The sequence below is a fragment of the Octopus bimaculoides genome, chromosome 19, assembly GCF_046866305.1.
Source record: "Octopus bimaculoides isolate indiv1 chromosome 19, ASM4686630v1, whole genome shotgun sequence".
In the NCBI taxonomy this organism is placed as follows: domain Eukaryota; kingdom Metazoa; phylum Mollusca; class Cephalopoda; order Octopoda; family Octopodidae; genus Octopus; species Octopus bimaculoides.
In genome coordinates, this window is record NC_142946.1 from 47,413,605 (window position 1) to 47,431,511 (window position 17,907).

A 17,907-nucleotide genomic window follows, 5' to 3' on the forward strand; every position below is an offset into this window, starting at 1 on the left:
CATATTTTTTACCATTAAGGTTTTCTGTATACTGGAGAAGTCTTGTAACAGGCTGATGATTCTGACCATTCTAAGTTAAAAAGTTATCTCTCTCTTAAAATTTAAGGGAAAGATTCAAACAGAAGATAAAGGATAAAAACCCCCTTCGGTCATGACTGACCATGGGATTGCACCTACAAAGTTCCCTTCCAAGACACAAGTCTGGGCAAGATTGTTTATAGAAGACCAGCAGTCGCCCATACATACCAGCCTCTCCACCTCACGCCACTGGTGTTATCCAAGAGAAAGGGAAAGACCAATACAACTTGGCTCCAGCGATGTTGCAACTCATTTTTACAGCTGAGTGAACTGCGGCAATGTGAAATGAAGTGTCTTGCTCAAGAACACAACACACAGCCTGGTCCAAGAATTGAACTCACTACTTCATGATTGTGAGTCCAACGCTCTATCTGAAGATAAAACAGGTAGAATATATGGACCAGATATGGCCAGTTTGACCATAAAACAAATAGAAATAAAGGGCCAGATATGGCCAGTTTAAATGCTAAAGGTTTAAGGAAAACTAAAAATTCTTGGAACAGGCTTTAAGGGAACAAAGAAGATACCCCAAAAAATTGATGAGTTAGAAAAGACCAATTTCAAAAATTCATTTTCTTCTTTGTGATGCAGCAAAAAGCAAATATAAAATTTAATGAGGGGGTTAAAATGAATTAATGTAATTCACAAAGGACTGCTAATATGCTGCTTTACCATTTTTTATCTCTTTTTTTTTTTTTTTCCTCAGCATGCTGATTATTCTTGGGATTGCTCTTGGCGGTCTAATCCAGTAAGTGTAATATCTGCTTAATTTTGGTATTGCTTCGTTTCTCCCATCCTCATCTGCTATCATCACCCTCACCTACTCTGCTGCTATTTGGATTATACTGTATCATAAATGTCATTTGTCGTTCAGTAATATTGGTAAAAATAAAAAATAAAAAAGAACAATTCCATTACCAAATAGAGAAGCTTTATAAACTTATTCTCTTCTCTGAATAAATCTTTAAAATGCCACAGAATCGAAAATAGCTTCAGCGAAAACACATTTAATGGTATGAAAGTCAGTTACACCAGAAATAGCCATCAATTCTATAATAAATTTGGCTATGAAAAAAAAAAAAAAAATTATAATAATATTAAAAAATATTATTTTTATTATTATTATTATTCTTTGATGAAAACTCTCAGCTTATTTTACTGGGTATGATGAAAAGTGTCAGCTGTCCACAGCCTGCAGACTAAGGTGACACTTGTTTACTGGTCAAGCTTCAAGAACCATTGTTATTGTTTATTATTATTATTATCATTGTTGTTGTTATTTTATTGTTGTTGTTGTTATCACAAAAAATAAAAGAACAATAAAAGATTACTCTGTCTGTTAGTAGCAGGAGTGGCTGTGTGGTAAGAAGCTTGCTTCCCCATCCACAGACTTGCTGGATCTGTGCCTTAATCAGAAACTGTTGTTATATGACAGTCACAAAGGAAATAAATTTCTCCGACTCCTGTTATAAACCTCCTTTCTCAATCAATCAACACTGCTATTTGCTATAATACATTAATAATCTTTTCTACTCTAGGCACAAGGCCCAAAATTTGGGGGGAGGGGGCCAGTCGATTAGATCAACCCAGTATGCAACTGGTACTTAATTTATCAACCCTGAAAGGATGAAAGGCGAAGTCGACCTCGGTGGAATTTGAACTCAGAACGTAACTGCAAACGAAATATCGCTAAGCATTTTGCCCGGCATGCTAACGTTTCTGCCAGCTCGCTACCTTCCACAGGGAACAGAATATTCTCTTCTACTCTAGGCACAAGGCCCAAAATTTTTGGGGAGGGGAGGCCAGTCGATTAGATTGACCCCAGTACGCAACTGGTACTTAATTTATCGACCCCAAAAGGATGAAAGGTAGTCGACCTCGGCGGAATTTGAACTCAGAATGTAACGGCAGACGAAATACTGCTAAGCATTTCGCTCGGCATACTCTACTCTTTTATTCTTTTACTTGTTTCAGTCATTTGACTGTGGCCATGCTGGAGCACCGCTAACGATTCTGCCAGCTCGCCGCCTTGTAATACATTAATAACGAGATCATTGTGACGTATCTATTGCAATACCATTCAAGTTTTATATTTTTCTTTCTTTCAGTGTCATGGGATATTCAGCACAGTTTCCAAGATTTTTCGCTCCACATGATTTCTTTCTTTATCTTTTGCCACCGTAAGTAAACCAATACGAACACATCTAATCTTAACTCTGCCATTATTTTTTTAACATCAGAAACGAATCTTTGCTGCTGAGTTTTATAAGAAACCTCCCTTGTACTTGGCTTTCCTTTCCCTTGTGATTATGCTCAGGTACTCCCTCCTTACCGACTTCATTTCCTTTCTAGCTACTCTCACTCATTGTCGCATAATGCAAGGAAGCCATCTTCTTGATAGTAAGACACCTGTGCCTGTCCCTTTATTATGTTTTAGAGCAGGGGTTGGTGAACCAGGGTAAATTACCCCAAGTGGGGTAAAAATGAAATTCTTGGGGGTAATGAGGACTCATTAGACATATATACAGGTGCTATTAATATGTCACTGGCAAGGGTGTCTTTTACCTGTTACCAGTATGGGTACCTTTTGCATGTCGCCAGCCCTGGCCATGTCACTCAATTACGAATAACGATGATGGTTATGTAACAAAACTTTCCTTTCTAATTAAATTTAGGGTTTTATGCCTTATTGTGAATTTTCCTGTTTCAGCATTATCTTGGAAGCGGCTTACAGTTTAAATGATAGTATTTTCTACGATAACATTGGAAGTGTATTAATATATGCAGTTATTGTAAGTAACAGTATTTTTTTTTGGTCAAACTTTCACCCTTAAGCTTTTAAACCAATCATATCTGGCCCAAATATTCAAAATGTTATGTTCAAACCAACTTGGTCAAGTCTTTTACACCGACCCTACAATGTCATTCTAAAAATAGTTGTGGCTCTGTGGTAAGAAGTTTGCTTCCCGACCACGTGGTTCTAGGTTCAGTCCGGCTGTGTGGCACCTTGAGCATGTGTCTTCAGCTATAGCCTTGGGCCAACAAAAGCTGTGCGAGTGGAATTGGAAGACGGAAACTGAAAGAAGCCCGTCATGTGTGTGTGTGTGTGTGTGTGTATCTTTGTGTTTGAGCATTTTCTTCAATGGAAAACATGTCATGTCATGGGGAAATATTGCTTTTCTTGGAAACAGGTGAGGGTTGGTGATAGTAAGGGCACCCGACTGTTAGGAATTCACCTCAACAAATTCTATCTGACCCATGCAAGCATAGAAAAGGGAACATTAAAACGATGATGATGACAACAACAACGACAATGACAACAAATGATAATGATGACGATGATGATGATGATGATGATGATGATGATAATGATGATGACGCTGATGGTGGTGATGACGATGATGATAATGATGATGATGACGATGATGATGACGATGATGATGGTGGTGATGATGAAGATGGCGACAGTGATGATGACAGCGATGATGACGACGACAATGATGGTAATGATGATGATGATAATGACAACAACAACAATGCTGACACCACCAATTATCAGACACCTTACCATTTCTGCACCAGGGTATCTTTTCTCTTAAAACTTTCCAAACCACCCCATAAACATACACTTTATCAATTTGCTTCGTTTTGCCAACTCATTTGACAGGTTCAATATATCTACATGATTTTTCCCTATCTTAATTGATTGAACTTCCCCATTAACTAATCAATGTAACGATTGCTATCGATCAAGTATTCTAGGACATCAGCTGATGTTTACCATTTACAAACTGCTAAGATGACTGATAAAAACCTTCTCTCTTTTTCTTTTTTTCTTTCTTTTTCTTTCTTCACTCTTCTGTCTTATTATTCCTTCGGTAAAATAGTTCTGATGCTGAGAGAGATTAAGATTTATTGTTGTGAGTGGTGGTGGTGGTGGTGGGGGGGGGGATTGTTACTCTTGCATCATCACTTTACATCATCTCACTCATCATCGTGTTATGTTAACAATTTGTCATCTGCTCTTTTCTCATATATATATATATATATATATATATATATATATATATATATATATATAAATCGTCTTTTTTAAAAAAAAATTATCTCTTTTCTATATTTCATTTTGGCTTATACAATGTAGAACACTTACTATTTTACTCCTTTACTTGTTTCAGTCATTGGACTGCGGCCATGCTGAAGCACCGCCTTTTAGTCGAGCAAATCGACCCCAGAGCTTATTCTTTGGAAGCCTATTACTTATTCTATCGGTTTCTTTTGCCAAACCACTAAGTTACGGGGACGTAAACACTCCAGCATCGGTTGTCAAGCGATGCTGGGGGGACAAACACAGACACACAAACACACACACACACACATATATATATATATACGTATACATATATACGACGGGCTTCTTTCAGTTTCCGTCTACCAAATCCACTCACAAGGCTTTGGTTAGCCTGAGGCTATAGGAGAAGACACTTGCCCAAGGTGCCACACAGTGGGACTGAACCCGGAACCATGTGGTTGGTAAACAAGCTACTTACCACACAGCCACTCCTGCGCCTATATATATATGTGTGTGTGTGTGTGTGTGTGTGTGTGTGTGTGTGAGTGTATATGTAAGTGTGTGTACGTTTGTTTTTCCTTGTCTTGACATTGTGTAATAGGCATAAAATGGTTGTCAGTCATACAGACATTGTCATTCATTTTCAGTCTTTGCTGAGAACATGTCTGGTCATAGGAAAACATTACCTTGCTTAGAAACAGGTGAGGGTTGGTGACAGCAAGGGCATCCAGCCATAGAAAATGAACCTGGAAAAGCGGACATTGTTGTTGTTGCCATCACCGTCGCCGCCGCTGCTGCTGTTGTTGTTGTTATGACGATGGATTGATAGATGTGGTGATCGTGGCTTCTTTACAGAAGAAGGAGATTTCTTCAGTTAGTGAATGCCACCATGAGTTCGCATATGTCTTGCGGATACAGGTTTAGAGAAACAGATCCTACTGCAGATGTTAGAAACCTGTTCGGACTGATTAATTTTGTCTGGGATTGAAATTAAGTCCTGTTTATGAAACACTCATTTCTTGAAGTATTCAATTCTTCATATTTCGATTGCTTTACAGCCATCATAGGTTGTTTCTTTCCTTACCGATTAAATTTCCAACCACCTGCTCCCAGTCTTCAATATCCTCACTAAGAACCTTAAGATTGTTTTTGTCAACATCCCTAAAATGTACATAATTTACATTATTTATATTATTTACATTTGACGGATATTTGTCCTCATCTTGTTTGTTGTTAACACATTTCAGCTGTTATGCCTCGGTTGCTATGGCATTGAGGTAGATCTGGCCATCCCCGTTAACGGAGACAAAACCCGGATTTAAAACACTGGATGATGATGTTGATGATCCAATAATGACAGCAACATTTTGCGATAATGATAGTAACATTGTACTATAATGACGATGATAAGATGATAGTTTTAGAAACAGATGATGTAGACTCATTAATTCATTACTGAATTATATTAATTGCAGCAACCAATCCTAATTTATTGAAATAAACAAGGAGAATGTCTGCTTATTGGAACAATTACAATAATAATAATAAATGACTACTGTTTGTTCATTTTTTTTTGTTATATTTTGGTCTTCTGGATGTTATTTCATTGTCATGAATTGAAAGTTGTATCAGATATCCTGTTATTATCTTATTTTGAAATCTAGAATTATGTGTGACGATGACAGTCCTATGCACATGTGTAGGTTTCCCCACTTAGAAAAAGAGGATGAGACAACTTCTTTCAGTGATAACTGAAGTGCGAAATTCATTGAAATACATCTATTTCCTCTTAGACCTTATAAATCATACCAATGTTTATTATCATATCATCATCATCATCATTTAATGTCTGTCATGGGTTGGATGGTTTGACAGGAGTTGGCAAGGCCGGAGGGCTGTACCAGACTCCATCGTCTGATTTGGTGTGGTTTCCATGGCTGGATACCCTTCTTAATGCCAGCCACTTTACAGAGTGTGCTGGGTGCTTTTTATGTGGCACCAACACTTGTGGGGTCACCAAGTAACTTGTGAGATGAAGACCTCTCAGCTGGGAGAAGGAATGGAACCGAGGGAATTGGCTGTGCCAGGTGAGAGGTTAGGTGTAGTAGAGGGATAGAGGAGATAGTTGACTACCCCTATAGGAAAAGGAAGGAGAGATGGGGTTAGAGAGAAAGATGGAGAAGCAGTCAGAGTGAGAAAGGGAAATAGATGGTGTTGGGGAATGCATCAGGACTTATCCACGGGGAACAGAATATTCTTTTCTTCCCTAGGCACAAGGTCCAAAATTTTGAGGTGGTGCTCCAGCATGACTGCAGTCAAATGATTGAAACAAGTAAAAGGAAAGTAAAAGAATAACTATGTATAAATTCCTTCATTAGTTTTTGTGGAGTTTGGGCCATTTATCTCCCCCCCCCCCCCCCGTGGACAATAACTCCCCACAGACAATTACCCCTGAGGACAACAGATGATGATTTAAAACTGCTTGATATACTGGAGTGGGGATAATTAACCAAGTGGGGTAATTGTCCTAGGGGGTAGTTGTCATCAGGGGGAATTGTCCCAATACGGTTTTTGTGTTACCTTTAGATGCAGCCAATGGTACCCCAAACTGTTACTGTATGGTACCCTTTGGGGTACCATTGGCTCAGTTACAAAATAAAAGCTGCCCTAGAGAAATGAATAACTCAATGAATTTAATTAGTTATGGCGACACACACACACACACACACACACACACACACACACACACACACACACACACACACACACACACACACACACACACATACACACACACATACACACACACATACACACACACATACACACACACGTGTGTATGTTGTTGATCTTGTTACATTTGAAGTACCAATCTTTTTATTTGATATTTATCAATATTGTATACTGTTTTTTTAAAATCTATCACTTTTAATTATTTCAGGGAACTTTTATTAATTGTATGCTTATCTGTAAGTATTTTATTTATTTTTATTTACAATTAACTCTTTGTATTTGCAATTTATTTCATTTTTTTTTTTTTTCGCAATTAATTTTAAAACCTTTAGGCAAACAAATCTAGTTGCAGTAAATTTTCCTCTTAGGAAATTTTAAGTTTTAAAACATTTCAAAATAGGTACAGCTATAGCCAAGTGTTTAAGATGTTTCATGTAGTTATGTACTTTCATTTTTATTTTTACAATTGTGTTCCCTGTTCAAATGTGTTTGTTTTTCCAAAAAAAAGTATGAAAAAGAAGAGCAGAAGTGTCTGTCTTTTTGACTTGTAAATTATAATGTTTGATAAATAATATCTTGATAAAATGGAATTATTTAATGGCATGTAAAAAACAAACAAAAAAACAGCATTAAAAGTTACTGAAGACTTTAAACCTGCAGTTCCCAACTGCAGACCACAGGGCCACATGTGGCTCTCAAGCATTCTTCCAGTAGTTTTAGATGGTTTTCCCTCTATAAATATAATAATTCTTTCCTTAATTGACCTCTGCCTTGCTTTTTTGGTGTGGCTCCCTTAAAAAAATCCAGATTTTGAATCTGTCCTGGATATTAAAAGGGAGAGAACTACTACTTTAAACTCTTAAAACATGATATATGAGTCTTTGACATTAACTGCCCTAAAATATGATATATCAGTCTTTGACATTAACTACCCTAGAATATGATTTATCAGTTTTTGACATTAACTACCCAAAGTAATTTGAGATGAAATGAACTAATTGTTTTGTTTTTGTTTTTTTCATAACTTTCTACTTTTGAGCCCTTGCACTTTGGGGATTATCGTTTGCACCAGAAATCACAGGAGTAAATTCCTTGCGGTTGACTGAATTCCTTGTGTTCGGTTCCATAATTGTGGCAGTAGATCCTGTGGCAGTAAGTTTTGTCTCTATTCCTACCACTATACTCTTTGAGAAAAAGAACACTAATTATCATAAAGCTGAGAGTGATTCAGTAGATTCCTACACAGATGCCAGAATTAAACACACAGAAAATCATCTAAATACATGGCCGTCATCCCATTTTAAGCTTGTACAGGGTGATCTAAATAGTTTGATCATCAATTTTAAACACATACACTGTCATCTAAATGCACAATTATTTCCCTAAATAAAGACACATGCTTTCATCTAAACACATGATAGTTGTCTCATACTAAGCACATATCTAAACACTGTGGTTGTCTCATCTTAAACACAGAAGCCCACATCTAAACATATGATGGTTGGCTCATTTTAAACACATTTCCATCTAAACACATGGTGACTTTCTTGTATTAAATACATACGACCCCTTCTAAATGTATGTTGGCTGTCTCATTTTAAACATGTTTCCATGTAAATACATGATGGTTTTCTCATATTAAACACCCTTCTAAACGTATCACGGTTATCTCATTTTAAGCACATGATCCTGTCTAAATTCATGGTGGTTTTCTCTTATTAAATACATATACCCCTTTTAAACATGATGGCTGTTTCATTTTAAACATGTGTGTACTCCTAGTAATTATTCTATCAGTCTCTTTTGCTGAACCGCTAAGTTACAGGGACAAAGACACACCAATATCAGTTGTCAAGTGATGGTGGGAGTACAAGCACACACACACACATAAATACATACACACACACATATATATACGACAGGCTTCTTTCAGTTTCCGTCTACCAAATCCAATCACAAGGCTTTGGTCGGCCCGAGGCTATAGTAGAAGACACTTGCCCAAGGTGCAATGCAGTGGGACTGAACCTGGAACCATGTGGTTGGGAAGCAAGCTTCTTACCCCACTGCCATGTTTTTTTTTTTTAATTGAAATTTATTTTTGAATCTTTTAAAACATAAATCTTTGCCGAATTCATACAGAAATCATTATTCCTATAATCCAGAAAATTCCATTCTTCATTTAATAGAAATTTAAAATGCAACCAATACTACTTCTATCTGACTTTAAATTTTTCAATTAATTTCTTTCTCTTTCTCTGTCTCTCTCTCTCTATCTCTCTCTCTTTCTCTCTCTCTCTATCTCTCTCTCTTTCTCTTTCATCCTTAAGGTACTTGCTATATTTAGCGAGGTTGGAGTGAACAGTAATCTATACATTTTGGTGTTTGGAGAATCACTTCTAAACGGTAAGTATTCTTATTTTAATAAATTCTTCATCAGCAGTGACATTTATCTTAATTATTTCTAAATTAATTGTTATTATTAATTAATTAAATAAACAAACAAAATGATGCACTTTGCTGTTTTTTGACCTCAGTTCCAAACTAGTGCAGCTGATCTTTTGATCAATGACATTCATGCCATAGCTATCCCACCTTCTTTTCAGGCATAGTATATCTAGGACTACATTATTCAATGTTCCCCTCCTGTGTTTCACAACACCTTGGACAAGTGTCTTTTACTGTAGCCCTTAGCCGACCAATGCCTTGTGAATGAATCTGGTGAATGGAAATTGCGTAGAAGCCTAACATATATATACACACACACACATGGATGTGTGTGTATGTGTGTGTGCATGTGTGTGTCTTTGTGTTTGTCTCCCACCCACCGCCTGACAGCTGATGTCGGTTTGTATCGCCTATAATTTAGCAGTTCAGCAACAGTAACTGACAGAATAAGTATCATGTATAAAAATAAGAACTGGGGGTTGGGTTCACTTGTTTGATTAAACCCTTCATGATGGTGCTCCAGCATGGCCGCAGTCCAATGACTGAAACAAGCAAAAGGTAAAAGAAATCAATCATTCATTCTAGAGTCTTGAAAATATTCTTTTCTACTTTAGGCACAAGGCCCGAAATTTTCGGGGGTGGGGGGGGGGGAGCAATCAATTAGATCGACCCCAGTATGCAACTGGTACTTAATTTATCGACCCTGAAAGGATGAAAAGCGAAGTCAACCTTGGTGGAATTTGAACTCAGAACGTAATGGCAGACAAAATACCGCTAAGCATTTCGCCTGGCGTGCTAACGATTCTGGCAGCTTGCTGCCTTAAAGTCTTGGAAATATTGGTAATGCTAATGAATTTCTTCAACATTCTAATCAGGTTTTGTCATTATCACTACACTGGAGAGTTCATCATCATCGTTTAACGTCCGCTTTCCATGCTAGCATGGGTTGGACAATTTGACTGAGGACTGGTGAACCAGATGGCTACACCAGGCTCCAATCTGATTTGGCATGAATTTCTACAGTTGGATGCCCTTCCTAATGCCAACCAGCTATGGAGGACACCATTAACAATTGAGTTATAAACACACTTGACTACAAAGCTGCAATGTGAACAATTGTGTAATTTTAGTATTTTAATTTCTTCTTCTATGTTCATTACTGCTTTAATGGGAATCAGGTACAGATTATATTTAGGTTATTTCTGCTATAGCAGGAACATGGCATGACAGGATTAGGTTGTTAAGTAATTAAGGCTTGTTAGGGTTTGCTACAGTAAATATCTTAGTAACTGTTTAACTATTTGTTACAACAGGTTTAGAAAAGGGCATGACTGTGAAATCCTGAAGTCCTTCTAGTAACAGCTCAAGACACCAACTTATCTCTGCCATGTACCATATATCTCCACAATTATGTCTTCCAGATGGTGTGGCAGTTGTTCTCTACAGTGTGATGCAAGCCTATAACCAAATGGAAAGTATCGGTTCACTACAGGTGAGTACAGGAGAGGTACAGGTGTAGATGCGTGGTAAAATGTCTGGTTCCCAACCACATGGTTCTGGGATCAGACCCACTGTATGGCACTTTGGGCATGAGTGTTCTGCTATAGCCCTGGGCTGAGCAAAGCCTTGTGAGTGGATTTAGTAGTAGACAGACACCTGAAAAAAGCCTATCATATATATATATTGGCACCTGTGCCAGTGGTATGTAAAAGCACCCATTACATTCTCGGAGTGACTGGCATTAGGAAGGACATCCAACCATAGAAACCATGCCAAATCAGACTGGAGTCTAGTGCAGCCCATCAGCTTCCCAACCCTGGTTAAGCCGTCCATCCCATGCCAGCATGGACAATGGATGTTAAATGATAATGATATATATATATATATATATATATATATATATATATATAATTTAGAGAAAAAAAACCCATAATTATTGAATTCATCCATGAAAATCCACAATCACATATAGAAAAATTTAATAAGTAAATACACTAAAAAGACCTATAATAAAAATCAAAAAAGTACAAAGTAATAAATAATAAAATAATGATAAAATAATAAATATTAAAATAATAATATTAAAATAATAATATTTTAATATTTATTGCTTTGTACTTTTTTGACGAAGATGTGATGTTTTGAAAGTTGTGTCATGGAAGCTGTGGCTCCATGAAAGATATGACATTATGGAAAATGTGATATTTTGAAAGGTGTGATGTTGTGGAAGATATGACGTCTTGAAAAACATGATGTCATGAAAGATTTGATATCAAGAAAAATATGATGTGTTGTGAAAGATGTGACATCATGAAAGTTGTGATGTATCATGAAAGATATGACACCATGAAAGCTGTGATGCCATTAAAAATGTGACATCACTTAAGATGTATTACAATGAAAGATGCAGTGTAAAAGGAATCTTATTACATAAGTCTGCGACTAAAATATATTATCTAACAAGAGCTCTCAGGGAGCGCCAATGTCCTCTCAACGTCCTCTCAATGTCCTCTCAACACCAATGTCCTCTCAACGATTAGCCGGAGATGATTTTTAAAATGAGAATATCTGAAATAAACTTGACTGCTCTCACTAACGAGAATACTAAAAATGAACGCTATTGCTCTAAAAAATTAAGTAAAAAAAACGGAAAAATAATCCAGAATCCTTGTCCAGTATTGGATTGTCATTGCAAATATTCTCATTTTAAAAATCATCTCTGGCTAATCGTTGAGAGGATGTTGGTGCTGCCTTGGTGGAGATTTGCGCTCACTGAGTGCTCTTGTTATTATTATCATTATTATCATTAATATTATTATTATTATTTTTTTTTTTTTTTTTTTTTTTTTAATGTATAACCCCTCATTTTTGTTTTACTTCCATAGATATTCTTAGGAATTGTGAAATTTCTAGTGGTGTCTCTTGGAGGCTTGCTTGTGGGAATTATTATTGGTATTGTGTCGGCCGTACTTACAAAATATACCCACCACGTAAAAGGTAAGATAAGACATAATATATATTCTGTTGACTGACCCTTGTACTCTTTTACTTGTTTCAGTCATTTGACTGCGGCCATGCTGGAGCACTGCCTTTAGTCGAACAAATCGACCCCCAGGACTTATTCTTTGTAAGCCTAGTACTTATTCTATCGGTCTCTTTACTGGCAGTAATGAAAATGGACGTTGAATGATGATGATGATGATGTATATGTCTGTGTTTGTCTCTCCACCATTGCCTGACAACCGATGTTGGTGTGTTTACATCCCTGTAACTTAGCGGTTTGACAAAAGAGGCCGATAAAATAAGTACTAGTGTATGTAATTATGTGTGTGTGTTTGTGTATAAATGCATGTATGTATATATATATATATATATATATATATGTTTATGTGTGTGTATATATGTATCTATTTATCTGTATGTAAGTATGTGTATGTATGCAGCTATATATCTATATGTATGCATATGTATGTGTGTATATATGTATGTATATCTATGTGTGTATGTGTGTCTTTGTATCTGTGTTTCTTCCCCGCCACCACTTGACAACTGGTAGATTTGCTGGTTTGTTTGCGTCCCTGTAACTTAGTGGTTCAGCCTAATAGAATAAATACCAGATCCCTGCTCCCCCACCACCAAAGTACTGGGATCAAGTTGTTTGACTGAACCCTACAAGGTGGTGCCCCAGCATGGCCACACTCCAACAACTGAAGCGAATAAAAGAAAGGGGAAAGAGAAAATAATTATCTCTAATTGTTTGCAATTTTTGAAGATGTCTTTGATGTTTGATACTGCCTCGTTATATTAACGATGAGCCCTAACATAGTGGAATGTGTCTCTATAGTAACTGGAACTAATTAGCCATCCCATAAAACAACAAATGGAATTATTTCCATATCCTAGTTCTGTAGATGCAATCTTGAAATGTTTGTTTAATTATATGTTTGTGAGTTTAATGTGTCCCAATTCTATCTTTAAGTGTAGGAGTGGCTGTGTGGTAAGTAGCTTGCTTACCAACCACATGGTTCTGGGTTCAGTCCCACTGCGTGGCACCTTGGGCAAGTGTTTCCCATTTCAGCCCCTGGCCATTCAAAGCCTTGTGAGGGGACCCAGTAGATGGAAACTGAAAGAAGCCTATCATGTGTGTGTGTGTGTATATATATACATATCATGGTAAGGACTACTGCAATAAGTGTGTGAATCTGTGTGGGGAATATGTTGAATAAAATCATAATTAACTGATCCTCCTGTATTTTTTTTTTTTTTTTTACCCAAAGGCCAGGTACTTTTTCAGCACCCCTTCATATTCTTTGAAAACTACTGCAGCATGATAAACTCTAATCTCTGTTGTTTTCTTGTTGTTGTTTACAGTGGTGGAACCAATTACCATTTTTGCTTGTGCCTTTCTCTCCTACCTCATGGCAGATATGTTCGAATTATCTGGAATCATCAGGTTAATTTCAGTTGCTTTATTCAATTTTGTTGGTGAATTAACTCTTTAGCATTCAAACCAACCATATTCTATCTATCTATTCAGCCCAAATATTCTATCCGTTTTGTGTTTCAAACTGACAGATCAGGCCTCTCACACTTATTCTATAGTGTCACTCGAAATGTAAAGAATCGCATCAAAATCTCAAAGCTACAAGATAATGGATGATTAATTTAAAACATGTGAATAAATAAAAGCATTACATTTGACAAATCCCAGGGTAACAAGCTTCTAGTCTGTTCATATACTCTACAAATCCAGTAGTTACAGAAAAAAACTGGAGTTACTAATTTGCATATCATAAGTGTTAACACTTTGTTTTTAATATTAGGGGCCTGTCAATGGGGATCTCGGTCTACACAGTATCAACGTATGAAATAATATATGTAAACCTATATAGTAGACATTGGTTAGGACGACGAGAGTCCCAGCTGATACGATCAATGGAACAGCTTGCTCGTGAAATTAATGTGCAAATGGCTGAGCACTCCACAGACATGTGTACCCTTAATATAGTTCTCAGAAGATTCAGCGTGACACGGAGTGTGTGTCAAGGCTGGCGCCTTTGAATTACAGGTACTACTCATTTTTGCCAGCTGAGTGGACTGGAGCAACGTAAAATAAAGTGTCTTGCTCAAGGTCACAACGCGTCACTAGGAATTGAACTCATGACCTTACGATTGTGGGCCAAATACCCTAACTACTAAGCCACGCTTATATATATAAACAAAGCAAATATATAAACAGGACAATAAATAATCAATACATTTGACATAGTGATCTGAATGCTAAAAGAGTTAATATTTGAAATGTTAAAACAGAATGTTGTGTCAAAGTTTACTTTGTAATTCCATCAAACCAAGAAGATTTCAGTTGATTTTTCAAAAATATTAAATTAATATTGACTAAACAGTATGTTCAGGTAATACAGTTCTATATTTAAGAGATGAGGAATTATTTACATTTGACGGATATTTGTCCTCATCTTGTTCGTTGTTAACACAACGTTTCGGCTGATATACCCTCCAGCCTTCATCAGGTGCCTTCGGGAAATTTCGAACTTGGGTTCTCATTCTTAAGGTATTTTTCGTTGTTGTTGTTGTTGTTATCATTATTATTATTATTATTATTATTATTATTATTATTATTCAGGTCACTGCCTGGAATCAAACTCGGAATCTTGGGCATAAGGCATAGTGGTTAAGAGCACAGGCTACTAACCCCAAGATTCCAAGTTCGATTCCGGGCAGTGACTTGAATAATAATAATAATAATAATAATAATAATAATAATAATGGTAACAACAACATTGAAAAATACGTTAAGAATGAGAACCCAGGTTCGAAATTTCTCCAAGACACTTGATGAAGGCTGGAGGGTATATCAGCCGAAATGTTGTGTTAACAACAAACAAGATGAGGACAAATATCCGTCTAATGTAAATAATGTAATGTGTTCTGGGTTAGCAGACATATTTATATGTAATAATATGTTGGTGTATCTTAGGCAACATGGTTGGAGTTTAGTAAGGTAATAGGGTAATGTTAATAGTGGGATAAATAGGGAGGAGAATAAGAAAAAATAAAATAAAAATAAAACAAGAGCACTCAGAGAGCGCAAACCTCTGCCAAGGCAACACCAACATCCTCTTAATATGTGATGCATTGTGAAAGATGTGACATCATGAAAGTTGTGATGTCATTAAAGATGTTTTATGATGAAAGATGCAGTGGAAAAAGGAATCTTATTATCGGGTTGGTGCATAATTATTGCAGCTTTTTTTCAACAAATTTTACTCACCAAAAACAAATACAATATTTAACAAAAACATCTTTAAATGACAGTCTGACCGTCTGCCAAGCAAATGAGAAGCAGTAATTGAAGTAGATGGTGACTATGCTCCGGAATAATCATTTAAAGATGTTTTTGTTACATGTTGTTATTGTTTCTGTTGAATAAAATTTGTAGAAAAAAGCCACAATAATTATGTACCAACCCACCACTTAAGTTTGCCACTTAAATATATTATCTAACGAGAGCACTCAGAGAGTGCAAATCTCTGCCAAAGCAACTCCAACATCCTCTTAATAATTAGCTGGAGATGATTTTTAAAATGAGAATATCTGAAATAAACCCAACTGCTTTCACAAACAAGAATACCAAAAATAAACCCGACTGCTCTCAAAAATTAAGTAAAAAAAACAAACAAACAAACACAATTGAAAACAATACCTCCATCTTCACTTAGGCACAGGTAATAAAAACATTATATGGTATGAAGCCTATTACAGAACATTAAACCTGCCTTTTATTTTATTACTTTTATTGTATTTTACATCGTTTTACTATATTTCATTTTCTTTCATTTCCCCCTTTTATTGGATCTTATCCTGTTTTATTTTATTCTATATTCTCTCACTTTCCTCCCTACCAACAGCATCACTCTATTATCTCACTAAATTTATATGTAATATATCTTTCAATATATATATATATATATATATAAATAGTCGGTTGTGATATAAGACTAGACTAGTATTCTCTTTGTGATATCAGCCATATGTATATAAAATAAATTAATATTGTTTAAACAATGTGTTGAAGTTTATGAAAAGCATTTTTATATGTCATATATTTTCAGTTTGATTGGTTGTGGTATGATGCAGGACCAATATTCCCTTCATAATGTCAGTCAAAAATCTGCTACATCCATCAAGTACTTTATTAAAGTTGCAAGGTATCGTTCTAATTTATTCTCAATTGTTTCACGTTGTTGCATCAAACATGAACAAGCAAACGATCACAGCATCAATAAGCCACTTGCTTTTTGTTAATTCAGGGACAATTAACCCTTGCAGTACCTACCCACTCCCAAGACCCCTGTAGTTTTATAGCATAAACTTCCTACTTTAAAGTGATCTAAATTAAAACGAAAAGTAAATCTTTATAGATATATATATATATCATCATCATTTAACATCTGCTTTCCATGCTAGCATGGGTTGGACAATTTGACTGAGGACTGGTGAAACCAGATGGCTACACCAGGCTCCAATCTGATTTGGCATGAATTTCTACAGTTGGATGCCCTTCCTAATGCCAACCACTCCGAGAGTGTAGTGGGTGCTTTTCCGTGCCACTGGCACGAAGGCCAGTCAGGCGGGTACTGGCAACGGCCACGCTCAAAATGGTGTATTTTATGTGCCACCTGCACAGGAGCCAGTCCAGCGGCACTGGCAATGATCTCGCTCGAATGACTTTTCACGTGCCACCGGCACAAGTGCCAGGAGGGCGACGCTGGTAACGATCACACTCGAACGATGCTCTTAGCGCTCCACTGGTATATGATGGACTCTCCAATCGTTAGACGACATATGAGGGTTCGGCAAGAAATTAACGAACAATCAGACAGAGAATTTGATCACTGTAAACATATCTCCTTATTTTACCAAAGATATTCCAGTTCTTAAATTCACTCTGACTATCATTTTCTTCTTTTTTCTTTCAGCTCAGCAAATGAAATTGTCATCTTCTTATTTCTTGGCATGGCTGTTGTACGGCACGAACACGTTTGGTCAACTGGCTTTATCTTATGGTCGGTGCTTTTATGTCTGATAGTAAGATTCATTGGTACGTTTTGATCTATTTTTTTCACAATACTTACATTCACAAAATGCAATGTATGATTGAGCCAATGAAGATTTTTAATTATGATGACGATTAATTTAATTAATTTAGGGTGCATAGCTCGGAGATCAGGGAATCTCTTTAGGTCAGAGTTTCTCAATGGACCCCTTTTATTATTATTTTATTCTGGTGGTACCCCATAACCATTCAATGTTTACAAATTAGTTTTATAGAAGCCTTACTCTTTTCACTCTCTCTTTACTCTTTTACTTGTTTATCAAAATTCCTTCAGAATTTCCTCAAAAAGTTCCTCAATTTCTCTCTTTGCAGTGTGCTATTCTTTAACATATCTAATTAATTCTTTCGACCGTTATCGTGTACGCAAAATAGGACTCGATGAACAGTTCATTATGGTAAGTAGTTTCAAGATTTAATCTAACCTTTAGCACACTGCAGGTCC

General features: G+C 36.4%; 1 protein-coding gene across 1 annotated transcript in view; it reads left to right on the top strand.

Moving 5' to 3' along the window:
• LOC106879785 (Na(+)/H(+) exchanger beta) overlaps positions 1-17,907 on the top strand; it is a 72,429-nt gene that overhangs the window by 28,534 nt on the left and 25,988 nt on the right. Inside the window, exons 5-16 of the mRNA XM_089366425.1 lie at positions 785-826; positions 2,187-2,258; positions 2,789-2,870; positions 7,092-7,119; positions 7,923-8,035; positions 9,211-9,286; positions 10,750-10,820; positions 12,214-12,325; positions 13,700-13,781; positions 16,462-16,557; positions 17,329-17,450; positions 17,778-17,860. Coding sequence (XP_089222551.1) covers positions 785-826; positions 2,187-2,258; positions 2,789-2,870; positions 7,092-7,119; positions 7,923-8,035; positions 9,211-9,286; positions 10,750-10,820; positions 12,214-12,325; positions 13,700-13,781; positions 16,462-16,557; positions 17,329-17,450; positions 17,778-17,860 — 979 coding nt within the window. The remainder of the gene's footprint in view (positions 1-784; positions 827-2,186; positions 2,259-2,788; positions 2,871-7,091; positions 7,120-7,922; positions 8,036-9,210; positions 9,287-10,749; positions 10,821-12,213; positions 12,326-13,699; positions 13,782-16,461; positions 16,558-17,328; positions 17,451-17,777; positions 17,861-17,907) is intronic.